The sequence below is a fragment of the Chiloscyllium plagiosum genome, chromosome 4 (assembly GCF_004010195.1).
Source record: "Chiloscyllium plagiosum isolate BGI_BamShark_2017 chromosome 4, ASM401019v2, whole genome shotgun sequence".
In the NCBI taxonomy this organism is placed as follows: domain Eukaryota; kingdom Metazoa; phylum Chordata; class Chondrichthyes; order Orectolobiformes; family Hemiscylliidae; genus Chiloscyllium; species Chiloscyllium plagiosum.
The window spans coordinates 45,662,467-45,680,305 of NC_057713.1; the positions used below are offsets into that span (position 1 = coordinate 45,662,467).

At 42.2% G+C, this 17,839-nt stretch overlaps 1 protein-coding gene across 3 annotated transcripts in view; it reads left to right on the forward strand.

The window, feature by feature from the left end:
- The window catches only part of LOC122549012 (matrix metalloproteinase-16-like), a 252,380-nt gene that overhangs the window by 83,848 nt on the left and 150,693 nt on the right, over positions 1-17,839 (forward strand). For all 3 annotated transcript variants that reach the window (XM_043688128.1, XM_043688130.1, XM_043688131.1), the window contains exon 2: positions 3,253-3,401. In XM_043688128.1, the coding sequence (XP_043544063.1) occupies positions 3,253-3,401 (149 nt within the window). The remainder of the gene's footprint in view (positions 1-3,252; positions 3,402-17,839) is intronic.

The following is a 17,839-nucleotide window of genomic DNA, read 5'->3' on the forward strand; positions in this document are numbered from 1 at the left end:
CTCATGTTGGGACTCACATGCCAACATTTTTCTTTTGATCTTCACGTCCACTCGCTGCCAAGATCTTAGAATCATAGAATCCCTACAGCATGGAAACAGGCCATAGATCCATTCAGTGCTAACGGATCCTCCGAAGAACATCCCACCCAGGCACATGTCCTACCCTATCCCTGTAACCCTGCATTTTCCATGGCTAACCCACCTAACCTACACATCCCTGGACCCTATAGGCGATTTAGCATGGCCATTCCACTTAACCTGCATGTCTTTGGATTGTGAGAGGAAACTAGAGCACCGGAGGAAACCCAGGCAGACACGGATGAGAGGGGAGTGGAGGTGCAAACTCCAGACACTTGCCGAGGATGGAATTGAACATGGGTTCCTGGCGCTGTGAGGCAGCAGTGCTAACTATTCAGTCATTGTCTGTCTGCACCCCAAGATCTTCGATGCACCATTTACATTTCCAGAACTATGACTGGACATTCACCCCATTAGTCCAGATTTTATGTTCTGCTGGGGTTCCTATCTCCCCAGCCAAAAGTCAGCGTTGAAGCTTCCCTGTTCTGGCATACTGTCCTGCAGCCATTGCAATTTTAGCACATTGAAAAATACAAAACAGGATATTTATCTTGGAGAATGATAACTCCCAAATTTTTATCCATTTTGATAAATCTGTTTGTAGAACATAGCACCCTCCCACAAGTTCTAATTTTTATAAAGTGAGAGATTTTAGAGCTGTGTGTTATTTTCATCTTTAATATTCGTGATCTACAGCTTATTCTTGCCCTGCTGGGAATCTGAATACAGAGGAACCTCAATTATCTGAAGAACACGGGTGGGGAGTATTTCATTCAGTTAATCGAATTCCAGATAATTGAATGCCGAATAACATAGTTTAGCCAAGCATTGGGTCTTGCGATCTTGCCAGATAATCTGAATGCCGGATAATCAAGGTTCCTGTGTAGAGCTGACTTGATTAGTGAAAGACATGGATCCAATGACGTTCATCATAGTTTTCTGGTAATTTAGTCTGAAAAGCAATGAGTAGGCTGGAATTGGAATGTCAACATTTATAAGCAAATGGAAATCCAATCTCAACATTTTCAATTTTAAAGATGTCTAATATGGAGTCAGGTCAGGTTCAGAAGACTTGCTGGTTCTTAATAAAACCTGGATGTGGATGTTTCACCACCATTTCTTAAAATATTCCACTGTTGCTGAAGGTATGGGCATGCAGAGCAAGATCTCCTTTGTTTGAGGAACCTAAAGTCAGCAGGATCATTTGAACTTTGTGCTGAGTTCAGACAAAACCCAGTTTCACTGGGCCAAGTGCCTTAACCTGCAGTCTGTCGGTCACAAATTGATGCTACAGATTTCAGTGCTTTTGAAGGCCATATATGTTCTGATTTCTGTCTTGACTTGTTTTTTAAAGAATCTACTTCATGTTAAATTGAAATAAACAGATTTAGTCTTCAGAGCAGCCTTGGGTGACTATCTGTGTGGAGTTTGCATATTTTCCTCATCGCCGTGTGGATTTCCTCCGGGTGCTTCAGTTTCCTTCCACAGACAAAGCTGTGAAGGATAGCAGGAATGGCCATCTTAAATGCCACATAGTGTCCAGGATGTGCAGATTAAGTGGATTAGCAGGACTACGGGAATAGAGTGGGCTCTTCTTTGGAGGGTCAGTACAGACTGAATGGGATGAATGGCCTCTATCTTTACTGTATGATTTCTATGTCAGTGATAATCTTTAAAAAAATCTGCTGTGTTGCTTTGATTGACAATTCATCTAATGTAGGTTAGACAAAATATCATGTAGTTTTAATTTACCATTTCCAAAGGGCTATTACCATGCTATTATGAATGCTTGCCTGGGAGTTCAAAAGCTAAGCTTAACTTAGCAAGGAGTTCACAGTTTGATTCAGTATAAAGAAGCCATCAATAATTCACTTTCTTTGAATTAAAGGGGTCTGAATCAAAGTTTATTTAATGAGAAGTTGGAACACACAAAATTTTAAAAACTTCAAATGGCTTTCATGAATAAAGCATTTTTAAAAAACTAATAAGTTTGAGCTTGGAGTTGCATTAGATTGTTAGCAGTATTGTACCTTTATTTCCACATCACTCCTGAGGTCTGCCCAAGTTGAATGCTGAGTGAGTGATTGTAGAGGTGGCAATGGTCCAGGATGGGAGGGGCATGGTGGACCATTTGGAGTGGATAAGAGGCATGAACCAGAATGGGCTATAGAGGAGTTAAGGTTACATGGTGGGTGAGTGAAGGGCTTGAGTTGGAGTGAAGGTTCCATTGAGGTGGAGGTATAAGTTGGCATGGTGTGGCCAATAAAGCTACGGAGGAACTACAGTGTAGATTGAAGGTGTAGGTTAAGGTATAGAGGGGCAGTGAGAGGTAAGAGATGATGCCTGGTGACGTAACTGTTTCTAAAACAACTGAAGTTGCGTCCAGTTGTTTTCAGGCCTTCTGAGCAGCAGAATGTGCCAAGTCAAAGTCTATCAGATCATAGCACTGTCCTTTGATTAGAGAGAGAGAGAGAGACAAACAGAGAGAGAGGGAGAAAGAATGACTGATGATAGTTTAAGCTGAGAGTCACCATGCCTCAGGTGAGGTGAGAGGGTGGTTGAGGAGGTAGGATATTCATGGTAACCTCTGCCAGTGAAGGAATTGAACACCAATTTCCCTTCTGAACTTACAGTCTTCTGTTTCAACAGTGAACATGTTGCTTCACACAAATATTGTCACTGTTATCTGCGTAAATATGCTATGCTATGGAACCTCTGGTTTCCAAGGTTGTATTTTTTGAGGGAGACCCTCAATGAAAGAGAGTCTGAGAAAGACAGCTACTTCTCTAAGCCTCTAACGTGAGAGGGGGGAAAAACACCTGGGAGCCTCAAAATGGCTATTCTTAGTTCTGATGTTAAATTTATGCAGGAAACAGCAGGATAAGTGTCACTGGAGTGAACAGACAATACTTTTAGGATATCAACCCTTCCTCAGAATGTTCAAGTCCATAGTTGAGACAATGTACGTATTCTCTCATGGATGCTAACTTCTTCATTGAGTGTTTTAATTTCAGATCATTATCATCTGCAGCATTTTGTTCTTACCATCAACATGTGAAATACTGTGCTCCCCTTGCAAAAAACCTTAGTTATTTTTTCAAAAAAATGATTTTTTTGATGATTTTAATGGATATAATAGACTGATCAATTGGCATTTTTTCTTTTTTTTTCCAGATATGGTTACAGAAGTACGGCTATCTTCAAGCTAGTGAACCCAGAATGTCAGTATTGCGCTCTTCACAGTCCCTGCACGCAGCTGTAGCTGCTATGCAGCAATTCTATGGAATTAAAGTTACGGGGACTTTGGATGAAAACACAATAGAGTAAGGAATGTCTGTTCACCCCTTCCACCAGCACCAGCTCACAAGTGCTACCTATGATTGCTAGACATCTATCACCTCCTATTTGCAATTCACTTGAGAAACAGTGCTGTCATTTTCAATAAAACGAGAAAATATACAATTCTTCCATTTCATCTTAAGTGAAAATGCCACTTATTAATGTAGTTATAATGTCTGAAGGTAGCAGGAAATGTAAAGTATTCATTTATATTCAGTATATACCTTCCAATCATACAGATGAAGGATTTGCTTCTTTTCAGTTCCACCGTTGTGCACAGCCATCAGCCAGGCAGCGTAAGCTCTAATGAAAATACTTGCCAGTAAGTTGCAGACAATTGAGAGATAATTTTCAGCCTTGAAGGAAGCTTGGAAATGTAGTGTTAGTTGCATAATAATTTAACATCGTACAATGACTGGGCCAATCCTAAGAATCTAAAATTGTTGAACATTTAAATTGAAGGGTCTTTGAGACAGTTTCCAGTCTGTACATACAATCCTCCAAGCTGAAGGTTAAACCTTGCATATTGCCCAAAATTTCTCATTGAAAATGCATCTCCTGTTTCCTCTTCGACTTTTAATATTACAAACAAGCTTCCTCTCTCTTATAACAGTGAAACCTAACTGAGTCCTGGGTACTACAGTACCGACTAAAGGATGGCAGATCCAAGTTTAAAAATCTTAAAGCTATTTTCCTCACTGGGGTGAGTTTTATATTTCTCTTGGCCAAGCCATTAGATTTCACATGGAAAGCTCGAAGATCACTTGTGAGGCAGTGTGGGGAGAAACTTGTATCTGTTCTGTCTTGTCTTAGTATGAGTAGTGGTCATACAATTTCTCAGGCCAGCTAGCCTTTCCCAACATGTGTTTGCATAGGAAACAGCTGTGATCAAGACATTAAAATTGAGTCTTCATTTAAAAACTTTTCAAGATTTTATAAAGGAAGAAATACATGAGATATGTTGTCACACCTAGCTAAAACTCAATCTGGTACTCACCCCACGCAACGTCTTTATCTCCTAGAATTAAATTGGAATACCATCCTGCCCAACCAGTTGAATGTTAACTCTGAATTTTGCTTGATAAATATCCTTGACAATAATCTCAATACAGGAGTGTTTAAGTTGCATTACATTAGAAAAAACAGCGCCATTAATTACCATAATTATCCCGAAACAGCACCCGAACATCATAAGTGGCTGTCCATCTGTGCAATAAATAATATTTTGAAAAAGAATGGCCATGTCTACATTGTTACCTTTTTAGAAAAAAATCAACATTACAGATATCATGACTTCCCTTAACTCAATAATAAAAATCCTTATTGTATTTATGTTTTCAGATGAAAAATTTTAAGTGACAGCTGAAATTCTGAGCTTGAAAAATTCTGAATTTTAATGAACAATTATGGCAGGACTATCTCAGGATATGAGAAGAGACATTCATTACATTAAGTGTGACATTAGCAGCACCACAAATCGAACATTATATTGTTGTGGGGACAGAATTACAATGTTCTTCTTGAATTAAGATTAGCTGATGATGCTATTTGAAAAAAGAACAAAGACATATTTAGACAGATAGTTGACTGTCCGAAAAAGGAAAATAAGGTCAATATATTTTTATTAATTACAAAATAGCAATAAAAACATTTCCCCATGAGTGTCTACTGTATTATGCACTTGATGCTCTCTTCCTCATGTTTCATGGAGCAGAGGTCATGTGGAGCCACACTGTGCCAAACATGATTTAGATCTATGCACTTGATATTTTGCCAAAACCACCATTAATATAATGTCTGAGTTTGAATTAGTGCTGGGCTTTAATAAAGTTGATGCATCAAGTTGAGCTGATTTTGACGGACGAAGTATCAAGACCATACCTGCTTGATGCTGAAAGTGGACTCAAGGGCATTGCAGTGGCGCACTACATTAGAGTCCAACAATGCTGTAGAATAGAAAGCTAGTACATAGGTCCTCACTCACAGGGAAAGGTAGTGGTGTAGTGGTAATGTCATTGGGCTAATCATCCTAAATGCTCAAATTAATGCTGAGGGTCACAGGTTGAAATCCTGCCAGGCAGCTTGTGGAGTTAAGCAAATTTTGAATACATAGCTAGTATTACTGATGATAGCTAGGGAATGATCACTGATTTCTCCTTTTATACAAAAGTATATAAAATTATGATGGGGTGTATAGCCACAGCCTTTTTCCCATGATGGAAATGTCAAGTACTAACTAGGCTTTAAAATGAGAGGGGAAAAATTTTAGACCGATGTGCGACAGGGAGGGTAGTGGGTACCGAGAATGCACTGCCAAGGGAGATGGAAGGAGCAGATATAGAATGGTTAAGGGGCATTTACACAGACACATAAACAAGTAGGGAATAATAGGTTATGGACCATGTGCGGGCAGATGGGATTACTTTAGAATGGCATCATAGTTGGCATAGACAAGGTGGGCTGAAAGGCCTGTTCCTGAGCTGTACTGTTCTCTGTTCTACAATCTATTAAGTATCTAGTGATAAACTTATTGTAGTAATTGTAACGAGATCAGAGTCGAGTGTGGTGCTGGAAAAGCACAGCAGGTCAGGCAGCATCCAAGGAGCTGCCTGACCTGCTGCGCCTTTTCAGCACCACATTCCTGACTCTGATCTCCAACATCTGTAGTCCTCACTTTCTCCTAGTTGTAATGAGGTCAGCCAGGTGAACCTCACAGAACATGAGTTTCCTGATTGGGGCTGTTAATCTGATCCAATCAGGGAGCCCTGTCTGACAGATATAACCAGGAGTGTCAGGCATGCTGTTCACTCTGAGAGCTGGCTCTGAGGAAGCTGGATCAGTATCACAGGCTCTCCAAGTGTAAATAAAGGATGAATTGGTGGTCAGATGCTGGCCTCTGTGGAGTTAATTCAGTGGCGATGAGAGAAAAGCATGCTCCTGAGAAATTCACTCGCAATGGTCATCTTTGAGTTGGGGTAAACATTTCTGGCATCGTGCTGGTCTTTAAGAAGCTTGACCTGTTCAATCCTGCTGTTGAAGACTGGGCCCATTATGTGGAAAGAATGTAGTATTTTTCCAGGTAGCTGACATTGAGGCAGATGAAAAACAATGAGGAATTCTTGTGGACCCGCAGCTTTTTCAGTTATTAGGAGCCTAACTTTCCTTAAGACACCAGATACTAAAATTTTCAAGAGTTGATGGATTTAGTTGAGGAATATTATTTATCCCAAGCCTCCTCTAATTCTGAGATGCTATTGGTTTTACTCGGCAGTTTGGGAAATAGGGGAATCCTTGCAGGATTTTTTGACGAAGTTAAGATGACAAGCAGAAATCTGTGACTTTGCTTTAACTCTTAATGAGATGCTGAGAGACCACTTGGTGGGGTTAATGATGTAACCATGCAATAGCACTTAGTAGTTGAAGCCCAACTAGACTTCAAACAGACTCATCAACTGGCTTTATCATTGGAAAATATGGCCATTGGAGCATCGGAGTTGCAAGGTATTCCGATGCAAGTGGATATAACTCCTGGTTATATCTGTCAGACAGGGCTCCCTGATTGGACCAGATTAACAGTCCCAATCAGGAAACTCATGTTCTGTGAGGTTCGCCTGGCTGAGCTCATTACAACTAGGAGAAAGTGAGGACTACAGATGTTGGAGATCAGAGTCAGGAGTGTGGTGCTGAAAAGGCACAGCAGGTCATTCCAATACCCTTGCCATTCCAACTGCCCTTGGGGAACACCACATGAGTGAAGACAGTTGTGTAGCCTCACTCAGGGCATATCCTGATCAGAGGAAGCAATTCCATGATTCTGCAGGGCCCACCCGGTGCTGTTTGCTTTTCGGCAAATCAGAAGGTTGGAAAGTGTAGGAATCATCAAACCAGTCCAGTTTGTGGACTGCACCGGTTATACTGATTGTGAAGCCAAAGTGTCAGTTTGCCTTTGTGTGGATTTTAAACAAATGGTAAACCACTTTTCACAGCTGGTAAGTACCCAACCCCGAGATGATTATTCACAAAGCTGTCCTTCATGAAGCTGGACATGAGCCATGTGTACTTGAAAATGTGATTAGATGGAGATCCCCAGAACGTTGCTACAAATGATGCCCATAAGGGTTTGTATGAACAGACGAGACTGCCATTTGGGGTATCATCAGTCTGTGCCAATTTTCAGCAGATGATGGAGAACATTTTACAGGGTCTAACCCAGGTCACCATTTATCTGGATGACATGCTAATAACAGGGAAGATGAATAAGGAGCACTTAGAGAACTTGGACATAGCCCTTAGGCATTTCTCCCTTACACCTTAGAAGGCACCCTAAATGACTTACTTGAGCAACAGAGTTCACAAGACTGGGTTACACCCTTTGGAAGATCAAAGGTGCCCCAGCTGTCATGTCACAGAGCTTATGTCATTCCTTGAGCTTGTGAACTATTATAAAAAGTTCATACGTACCCTGGCCTCCATCCTGGCACCTTTGCATCAACTCTTCAAAAAGGGTCAGCCTTGGAAATAGGCATGTCGCCAAGCCATGGCTTTTAAGGAGGTGAAGAAACAGCTCTCATTCTCTGAGGTGTTGGCTCACTATGATCCCAAGCAAGATCTGGTAGTGACATGTGATGACTCCTCCATACGACATTAGGGTAGTATTAGTTCATTGGTGGCCCAATGGAGAGGAACACTGAATAGCATATGTATCCAGAACTTTGGCTGATGCAAAATGTAAATACACCCAGAAACAGAAGGAAGGATTAGCAGTCATATTTGGAGTCAGGAAGTTCCACCAATAGTTTTCCAGATATAAATTCCTAGCAATAATGGACCACAAACCCCTGCTGGGTCTACTTAAAGAGGACAAGGCAGTGCAGTCCATAATTTTTGGCTGAATTCAGCACTGGGCTCTGATACCAAGTGCATATAATTACAAGATGGAACACAGTTCAGGGGCCAAGAAGCAAAATTTGGATGCGTTGAGCCTGTTCCCGTTGGCAGATACACCACAGGTGGTACCACGCTGGAAGAGTCCGTATTGGTTTTAAATTTTCTGGACACACATCCAGTCATTGCTGACAATATCAAACTTTGAATGCAGAAAAGTCCAGTCCTTGCAAAACTGAAACAGCTGGTGGTAATGGGGGCTCCATCAAAGGGCTACAACCAGAATTGAATTGTTTTTGGATCTGAAGAGACCAAGTCGCAGACGAGGGCTGTATATTATTATTGTGGGGAGCAAGAGTAGTTGTCCCGAGCAAAATTTGCCGCAGATCCTGGCTGAACTTCACCAAGGTAATCCAGGGGTAGCTCCAGCAGAGTCACAAAAGGGGAGAAGACTGTGCACCAGATTGAATCTGATCTTCCCAGACCTGGGGGTGGGGCGGGTGAAACAGTGTCAGGAATGTGAATGCTAGACTGAAGACTCCGTTAAGCGAGCCAGACAGCTTACTTCAGGGAGTGAAGTTTGCTCTAGGAACCATGGGAATGGTCCTGCATGGGTAAGAGGCACAATTAACCCGAGGTCAGGCCCTGTGACGTACAAAGTTTGTATAGGTACAAAGGTTCTGAACAAGCATGTGGACCACATGAAAGCTGCAAACTTGCAAACGGTGCTAGAGCAAAATGGGCGTGGCTCCTTAACAGCCTTTCCAACTGTTCCAGAACCCACGGATTCTCCCTTTTCATCAAACGTTGAAGATACCTCAGAATCTGAGATAAACATTGCTGATGTCACCACCTTGACACCTTTACCACCCGAAGAGAAGAATGAATTTCTCCTGAGATGCTCTAGGCGAAAGAGGAGAGCAACAAGCTGCCTGTGTGAGAGGCTGAGTTGGTGGAATCTGACTCGGTACTAAAATGCCCCAGGAGGAACTGCAAAAAAAAACCAACCTATGTTCTCCGACTCAGAGGGGGAGGGATGGAGTAATTTTAGCAAGGTCAGCCAAATGAATCTCATAGAGTACAAGTTCCCAGATTGGGGCTGTTAATCTGGTCCAAACAGGAAGCCTTGGCTGACAGGTATAAACAGAAATGTCAGAACATAGAACATAGAACATTACAGTGCAGTACAGGCCCTTCAGCCCTCGATGTTGCGCCGCCCTATCATACTAATCTGAAGCCCATCCCATCTACACTATTCCATGTACGTCCATATGCCTGTCCAATGACGACTTAAACTTGGCGAATCTACTACCATTGCAGGCAAAGCATTCCATACCCTTACTACTCTCAGAACAGCCTCAAGGCCCTCAGCCTTTCCTCGTAAGACATTCCTTCTATACCAGGCAACATCCTGGTAAATCTCCTCTGCACCCTTTCCAAAGCTTCCACATCCTTCTATTAATGCGGTGACCAGAACTGTACACAATACTCAAGTGTGGCCATACCAGAGCTTTGTACAGCTGCAGCATAACCTCCTGGTTCCAGAACTCAATCCCTCTATTAATAAAGGCCAAGACACTGTATGCTTTCTTAACAACCCTGTCAATCTGGGTGGCAACTTTCAGGGATCTGTGTACATGGACACCGAGATCTCTCTGCTCATCTGCACTCCCAAGAATCTTACTATTAGCCCAGTACTTTGCATTTAGATTACTCCGTCCAAAGTGTATCACCTCACACTTGTCCACATTAAACTCCATTTGCCACCTCTCAGCCCAGCTCTGCATCCTATCTATGTCTCTCTGCAACCTACTACATCCTTCGTCACTATCCACAACTCCACCGACCTTAGTGTCATCCACAAATTTACTAACCCACCCTTCTAAGCCCTCATCCAGGTCATTTATAAAAATGACGAACAGCAGTGGACCCAACACCTTGCAGTAAGCCGCTAGTAACTGGACACCAAGATAAACATGTTCCATCAACTACAACCCTCTGTTTTCTTTCAGCAAGCCAATTACTGATCCAAACTGCTATGTCCCCCACAATCCCATTTTTCCGCATTTGTATAATAGTCTACCGTGGGGAACCTTATCGAACACCTTGCTGAAATCCATATACACCACATCAACCGTTTTACTCTCATCTACCTGTTTGGTCACTGTCAAAAAACTCAATAAGATTCGTTAGGCACGACCTACCCTTCACAAAACCGTGCTGACTGTCCCTGATCAGATGATTCTTTTCTATCTCTTATAACCTTTTCCAACACTTTTCCAACAACTGAAGTGAGACTCACTGGTCTGTAATTACCATGGTTGTCTCTGGTACCCTTTTTGAACAAGGGAACCACATTTGCTATCCTCCAGTCCTCCAGTCCTACTATTCCTGTAGACAATGATGATTTGAAGATCAATGCCAAAGGCTCGGCAATCTCTTCCCTTGTTTCCCAGAGGATCCTAGGATAGCTCCCATCTGGCCTAGGGGACTTGTCTATTTGCACACTGCAGTATCTCTACTACCTCTTCCTTGTGAACCTCAATCTCTTCTCCTCTAGATGCAGGTATCTCTATATCTTCCTCGCCAACATTTTCATTTTCTATAGTCAGAGTTCTGTTCACTCTGAAAGTTGGCTCTGATGGAGCTGGACCAGTGTCAAGGATTCTCTTTGTGTAAATAAAGGGTGACTTGGTAATGGGATACCAGCCTCTGGAATTATTTCACTTATCTCAATGAGTGGAACTACTGAGCAAAGGCAATATGGAAAGGTAGATAGGTAGAAGCTTTGGTCACTTTGTGCAGTAATCATTGCCTATTTTCATATCCATCCATACTTTATGACCTGGGAGGAAGGAGGGCAGGTAAAAAAGAAATGAGATCTATTCTACCAACAGTAATTGAAATGACCTCTTCTTGAGCACTCAGAACTTTAAACATTTTTTGGAAGAATTTCAACTTGTTCTTATAGATATACCAGATCAGGCATATGAAGGTAGAGGTGGGACTTAAACCTGGTACCTCTTCACTCAGAGGTAGCTGTACTACCACGAGATCACAAGTTTACTCTTTTATAATGGCTGCACGAGGTTGACATGAAGAGGTTTAAACATTAAGAATTACAGCATTAGGAATGGCACTCCTGACAGTGTATCTGCTTCAAGCGTTGGATTCTCTTTTACTGCTCAATAATGTCTAATTTAGACTTGAAGTATAGGATTTCTTCTTGAAGAACATAGAAAGAAGATTATAATTTCTTCAATAAGAAGTGTGATAATTCTGTATGGTTTTTTTTCTATAATTAACTTCCTATTACATTAGCACAACCTTTTTTTCATATGAATCCCACTTTTCAGAGACTTGTATGACCGCAGTTTTATTAGTGATTCATTCCATTTGGTGAAAAGAGATATTCTTTAACTTTTTCACTAAAGTACATGTTTATCATAGTGTGATAATCAGTGAAGTGCAAGGTGTTCAACTCTTCTGCTCAGTCAAAATGTGTTGTCTTGAACAACCACTGACTTGGTTGGGTCGTAAGAACTAACCATTGATGAGCAAAGTGTGCGCCAATGGGAATGTAAAAACTTTTCTTGGCTACTTTTCTGAAAACAATATACACTGTAGATTCCATAGCATCTTAGAGAAAGTGGGAATTCGGTCCATCATGTCTGCAGTCTCTCGACAGGACCATTCCAAAACTTGCTCATTTTTCCCATAGGCCTCCATATCCCTCTGTATTTATCACCCATTTCTTCCAGTTTTATATCTGGTGTCCGCACTCTCAATTTATGGCATCTATGCCTGCCAACTCGCAACTGGTGTCCTTTCACTTGAATGAGCAGAAATTGTTGAGAACCGAGGGTCACAGTTGAAGAATAGATGATTACAATGTGCAACTTCTCTAGAGTCACAATTCTGTGACTGTTTCACATTTTGAGGTGTGGAGATTTGGTGCAGTGTTTATCAATTATCGCAGAAATGACTAAGAACAACTGCACCGATTCACTGCAGCAAATAGATAACAGTGTCTGCTATTAGTCAGACTGCAGCTCAAAAAAAGATTCTCACTATGTTCTTATAAATGGAAGCTGATAACAGTGCAGCGATGGCAACTGGGCATCCTGCAGTCTGAGCAAATGGGGTAAGCAACAGGATATCTTCTTAATCAACCAGATTGAGAAATGGAGAATGAAATTAGTAAACACACGTTGTGCCAAATCAATTACAGAGAGAGGAGATAACAGAGAGTGGGGAGAAAACTAGATTGAGAGAAGAAAAAGGAACAAGACCGAAAAAAACAAAGCTTTTGAATGATTAAAATTGACATTTTTAAAATGTTCAACATGCAATATTTGTCGCAATATTCAGGCCAGATTTTCGCTATGACAGAAACCTCAAAAGTGGCAAAGACATCAGAAGTACTATGTCCCTTCTCTGAACCTAGAATCCCCATTTTCATGGGAATGGGATTGAGAGTGCTCCATGGTTCACGTGTGATACCTTTTCTGGAAACAGCTGATCATTTAACTTATCAACTGCTCCCTCTGAATTGGTATTTTGGGATCCTTGATGTCTGCAGTACAGATGATGGAGATGGATCTGTTTGCAATGTATTTCTTTAGGATAGATAAAATGCTGCATGGGGGAGGTGGTGGTGGGAGGGGGAGGGGTTCAGGTATCATTTTATAGGAGTGGTGTTGGGATCAGGTATTATTTGGAGAGGGTCAGGCACCTTCTGGGATCGTTAACTTTGGAGAATGGTGCACCTTCTGTCCAACTTGTGAATTCCTGTCAAAAAGTCTCAAGAAGAGTCAAACTGTCAAGAAGTGTTGAACTGTTCAAGAAATGTCAAGATGACTTAAGAGCTATGAACCCTTGTCAAAAGATGTCAGACTGTTAAGTTTCAAGACACATTAAGAATTATCAAGCAGTCAAAACCTGTCAGAACGTGTTTATATGAATAAGAGTGTGGTCTGTAATGTAGAAATTTAAGGAAACGAACCTTGTTTTCTTGTGTTCATTGGTACTTGTGAATACTAGATAGGTTGACATGAAGGTGAAGAATGATAGGGTGGAAGTAGGCACTAATTTGGCATGGAGGAATGAAGACTTATGCCTAATATGTAAATGGGTATTGGTGATTTGGGAGACAGTGGGATTGGTAGAGGATCATAGAGTGGCATGAAGAATATGAAAAGCCATAAGGGACAGGTAGAGGGCATTGGTGTAAAGGGTTTTCGTGGATGCATCATGTGAAGTGAGGATGAGAGGGTTTGGGTGGGGTGAGTCTGAGGGTAAGGTTTGGAGGAATCTTTTATATTTGATTATTTTATTTTAGTTTTTGAACACAGTGCCACAGCCCTTCTACAGGCTTTCTACCAAGTCCAGGTGACGATTTGACAGCCTCCACAGCTCCCCCAAGGTAACCTGGCTTAACTCCCAAACCAGCCCCTGCATTTATCTGCACTAAAAAATGGGATGTGTGCGCAGGAATTTTTAAAGGTCATTTCTGCAGAGTCAAGAGTTCTTCCACCTGGGTGCAAAATCTGGTGTGCGCGCATTTTTAGATGTGTTGTGAAACACCTCTTGAGTCAGTGGGCCTTGCACCTAGGCCTTCTGGAATGCAGCACAAAACCCCAGGCCCATTTTTAAATAGTTTTTTTTAGTGTCAGATGAGTTGATTACCAATGATTAGCAATCATACATTTTAAAAAAAAGTTTCACTTATCTTTCCATTGCAAGCTTTGTTAATATTTATCCTGCACATCATAGGGTCATAGAATCCCTACAGTGCGAAAACTATTGTCTAATCAGCCTGTTCAGATATGTTATTGCACACATCTGGAACAAGTGAGACTTGAAGTCAAGCCTAATGGCTCAAAATACTACCACTGCACCAGAGTCTATGCAAAGATGGTACTTTGATTTGACAGCAAGTATCCCTGAGGTTTTTAAATACAAGAAACAAAGTGAAACAAGTTAGATATAATTCCACGTTACTGATGATTATGTCTGCAGGAAGTGTCTTTGGTTGCGAATACTATCAGATTGCATGGATCGGTTGGAGCAGCAGTTGAAGGCAATAAGAAATTTACAGGAACTGGGAATGTGATGGATGGCAGTTATACGAAGGGAGAATAGCTGCAGATATAGTCAGGTAGATGGGTTAACTCCAGGAAAGTAGGGGAAGTAGGCAGGTAGTGCAGGAATCTTCTGTGGCTATTCCCATCTCAAGCAAGTATGCTGTTTTGGAAAATGTACAGGATAATGGACTCTCAGAGGTATGTAGCACAAACAGCCAAGTTTCTGGTACTGAGAAAGGGTCCAATGTAATAAAGGGCATCTTGGGTTCCAAGCGATCGATTGTGATAGGGGACTCTCTCGTCAGAGGCACAGACACATGTTTCTGTGGCCAGCAGCGAAAAATCAGAATGGTGTATTGTCTCCCTAGTGCCAGGATCAAGGATCTCTCAGAGAGAGTGCAGAATGTTCTCAAAGGGGAAAGGGACCAGCAGGAGATCATTGTACACATTGGAACCAACAACATAGGAAGGGAAAAGGTTGAGATTCTGAAGGGAGAATATAGAAAGTTAGGCAAGAATTTAAAAAGGAGGTCCTTGAGGATAACATTATCTGGATTACTCCCGGAGCTACGAGCTAGTGAGGGTAGGAATATGAGGATAAAACAGATGAATGCGTGGCTGAGGAGCAGGTGCATGGGAGAAGGGTTCACAGTTTTGGCTCATTGGGAGCTCTCCTGGTAGAAGTGACCTGTACAAGAAGGACGGATTGCACCTGAATTGGGAGGGGAGTAATAAAGTGACAATGAGATTTGCTAGAGCTGCTTGGGAGGGTTTCAACTATTAAGATGTGGGGGTGGGACCCAGGGAGATGACAAGGAAAGAGATCAACCTGCGACTGGTACCGTTGAGAACAGAAATGAGTCAAACAGTCAGGGCAAGCAGGATCAAAGCAGAGAACAAGGTAGGACTGATAAATTAAACTGCATTTATTTCAATGCAAAAACCTTACAGGGAAGGCAGATGAACTCAGAGCATGGCTAGGAACATGGGACTGCGATATCATAGCAATTACAGAGATGTGGCTCAGGGATAGACAGGGCTGGCAGTTTAATGTTCCGGGATACAAATGTTACAGGAAGGACATAAAGGGAGGCAAGAGAGGAGGGGGAGTAGCGTTTTTGATAAGGGATAGTATTATACCTGTAATTAGGAAGGATATTCCTGGGAATACATCCAGGGAAGTTATCTGGATGGAACTGAAAAATAAGAAAGGGATGATCACCTTATTGGGATCGTATCATAGACCCCTACTATTGTCAGCAGCAAATTGAGAAGCAAATTTGTAAAGAGATCTTGGTTATCTGTAAGAATAATACAGGGGTTGTGGTAGGGGATTTTGTACTTTCCAAACATAGACTGGGACTGGCATAGTATGAAGGGTTGAGATGGAGAGGAGTTTGTTAAGTGTGTTCAAGAAAATTTTCTGATTCAGTATGTGGGTGTACCTACTAGAGTGGTGCAAAACTTGACCTACCCTTGGGAAATAATGCAGGGCAGGTGACTGAGGTGTCAGTGGGGGAGCACTTTGGGGCCAGCAACCATAATTCTATTTTTCTAATTTAAAATAGTGATGGAAAAGGATAGGCCAGATCTAAAAGTTGAAGTTTGAAATTGGAGGAAGGCCAATTTTGATGGTATTAGGCAAGAATGTTCAAAAGTTGCTTGGGGGCAGATTTCACAGGTAAAGGGACGGCTAGAAAATGGGAAGCCTTCAAAAGTGAGATAACGAGAGTCCAGAGAAAGTATATTCCTGTTAGGGTGAAAGGGAAGGCTGGTAGGTGTAGGGAATGCTGGATGACTAAAGAAATTGATTTGGGTAAGAAAAAGAAGGAAGCATATATCAAGTATAGACAACAGAGATCGAGTCAATCCTCAGAAGAGTACAAAGTCAGTAGGAGTATACTTAAGAGGGAAATTAGGAGGGCAAAAAGGGACATTAGATAGCTTTGGCAAATAGGGTTAAGGAAAATCCAAAGGGATTTTATAAATATATTAAGGACAAAAGGGTAATGCGGGAGAGAATAGGGCCCCTCAAAGTTCAGCAAGGCAGTCTATGTGTGGAACTGTAGGAGATGGAAGAGATACTAAATGAGCATTTTGCATCAGTGTTTACCGTGGAGAAGGACATGGACGATATAGAATGTAGGGAAACAGATGGTGGCATCTTGAAAAATGTCTATATTACAGAGGAGGAAATGCTGGATCTCCTAAAAAGCATAAAACTGTGTAAATCCCCAATACCTGATCAGGTGTACCCTAGAACTTTGTAGGAAGCTAGAGAGGTGAATGCTGGGCTCCTTGCTGAGGTATTTGTATCATGGATAGTCACAGGTGAGGTTCCGGAAGACTGGAGATTGGCTAATGTGGTGCCACTATTTAAGAAAGGTGGTAAGGAAAACAAAGGGAACTATAAACCAGTGAGCCTGATATCGGTGGTGGGCAAATTGTTTGAGGGAATCCTGAGGGACAGGATTTACATGCCTTTGGAAAGGCAAGGATATGGACCAGGTGCTGGCAAACGGGACTAGATTGGATTGGGATATCTGGTTGGCATGGGTGAGTTGGACCGAAGGCTCTGTTTCCCGTGCTGTATATCTCTATGACTCCATGACTGTAAGAGGTCATTTGGCCCATTGAGTCACCAACCCTCTGAAGTGCATCCCAGTTATACTCATTCCCCATTCTATCTCCATATTTCCCATGGCTAATCCACCTAATCTACACATCCCTGAACACAATGGAACCTGAATAATCCGCCTCATCACCACATGCTCGGACCAATACAGCTTGTTGTGATGTAATATGTGTTTCGTTAACTCGAATTGGTTGTAATGCAATTGATGAATTGTGGATGCAGTTTGGATAATGCAGGCTTGGAAGGTGAGGACCGGGGGTGGTCTGTCCTTGTTGCGGTTGGACGGGTGGGGTTTGAGGACGGAGATGCGGGATGTGGATGAGATGCGTTGGAGGGCATCTTCAACCATGTGGGAAGGGAAATTATGGTCTTTGAAGAAGGAGGCCATCTGGTGTGTTCTGTGGTGGAACTGGTCCTCCTGGGAGCAGATACGGCGGAGGCGGAGGAATTGGGAATACAGGATAGCATTTTTGCAGGAGGTAGGGTGGGAAGAGGTGTAATCCAGGTAGCTATGGGAGTTGATGGTCCTCACCTTCCACCCTACCAACCTCCACGTAAACCACATTATCCGCTGACATTTCCGCCACCTACAAATGGATCCCACCACCAGGGATATATTTCCCTCCCCAGTCCCTCCGTGACTACCTGATCAGGTCCACGCCTTCCAACAACCCACCCTCCCCTTCTGGCACCTTCCCCTGCCACTGCAGGAATTGCAAAACCTGCACCCACACCTCCCCCCTCACCTCCATCCCAGGCCCCAGAGGAGACTTCCGCATCCATCAAAATTTCACCTGCACATCCACAAATGTTACTT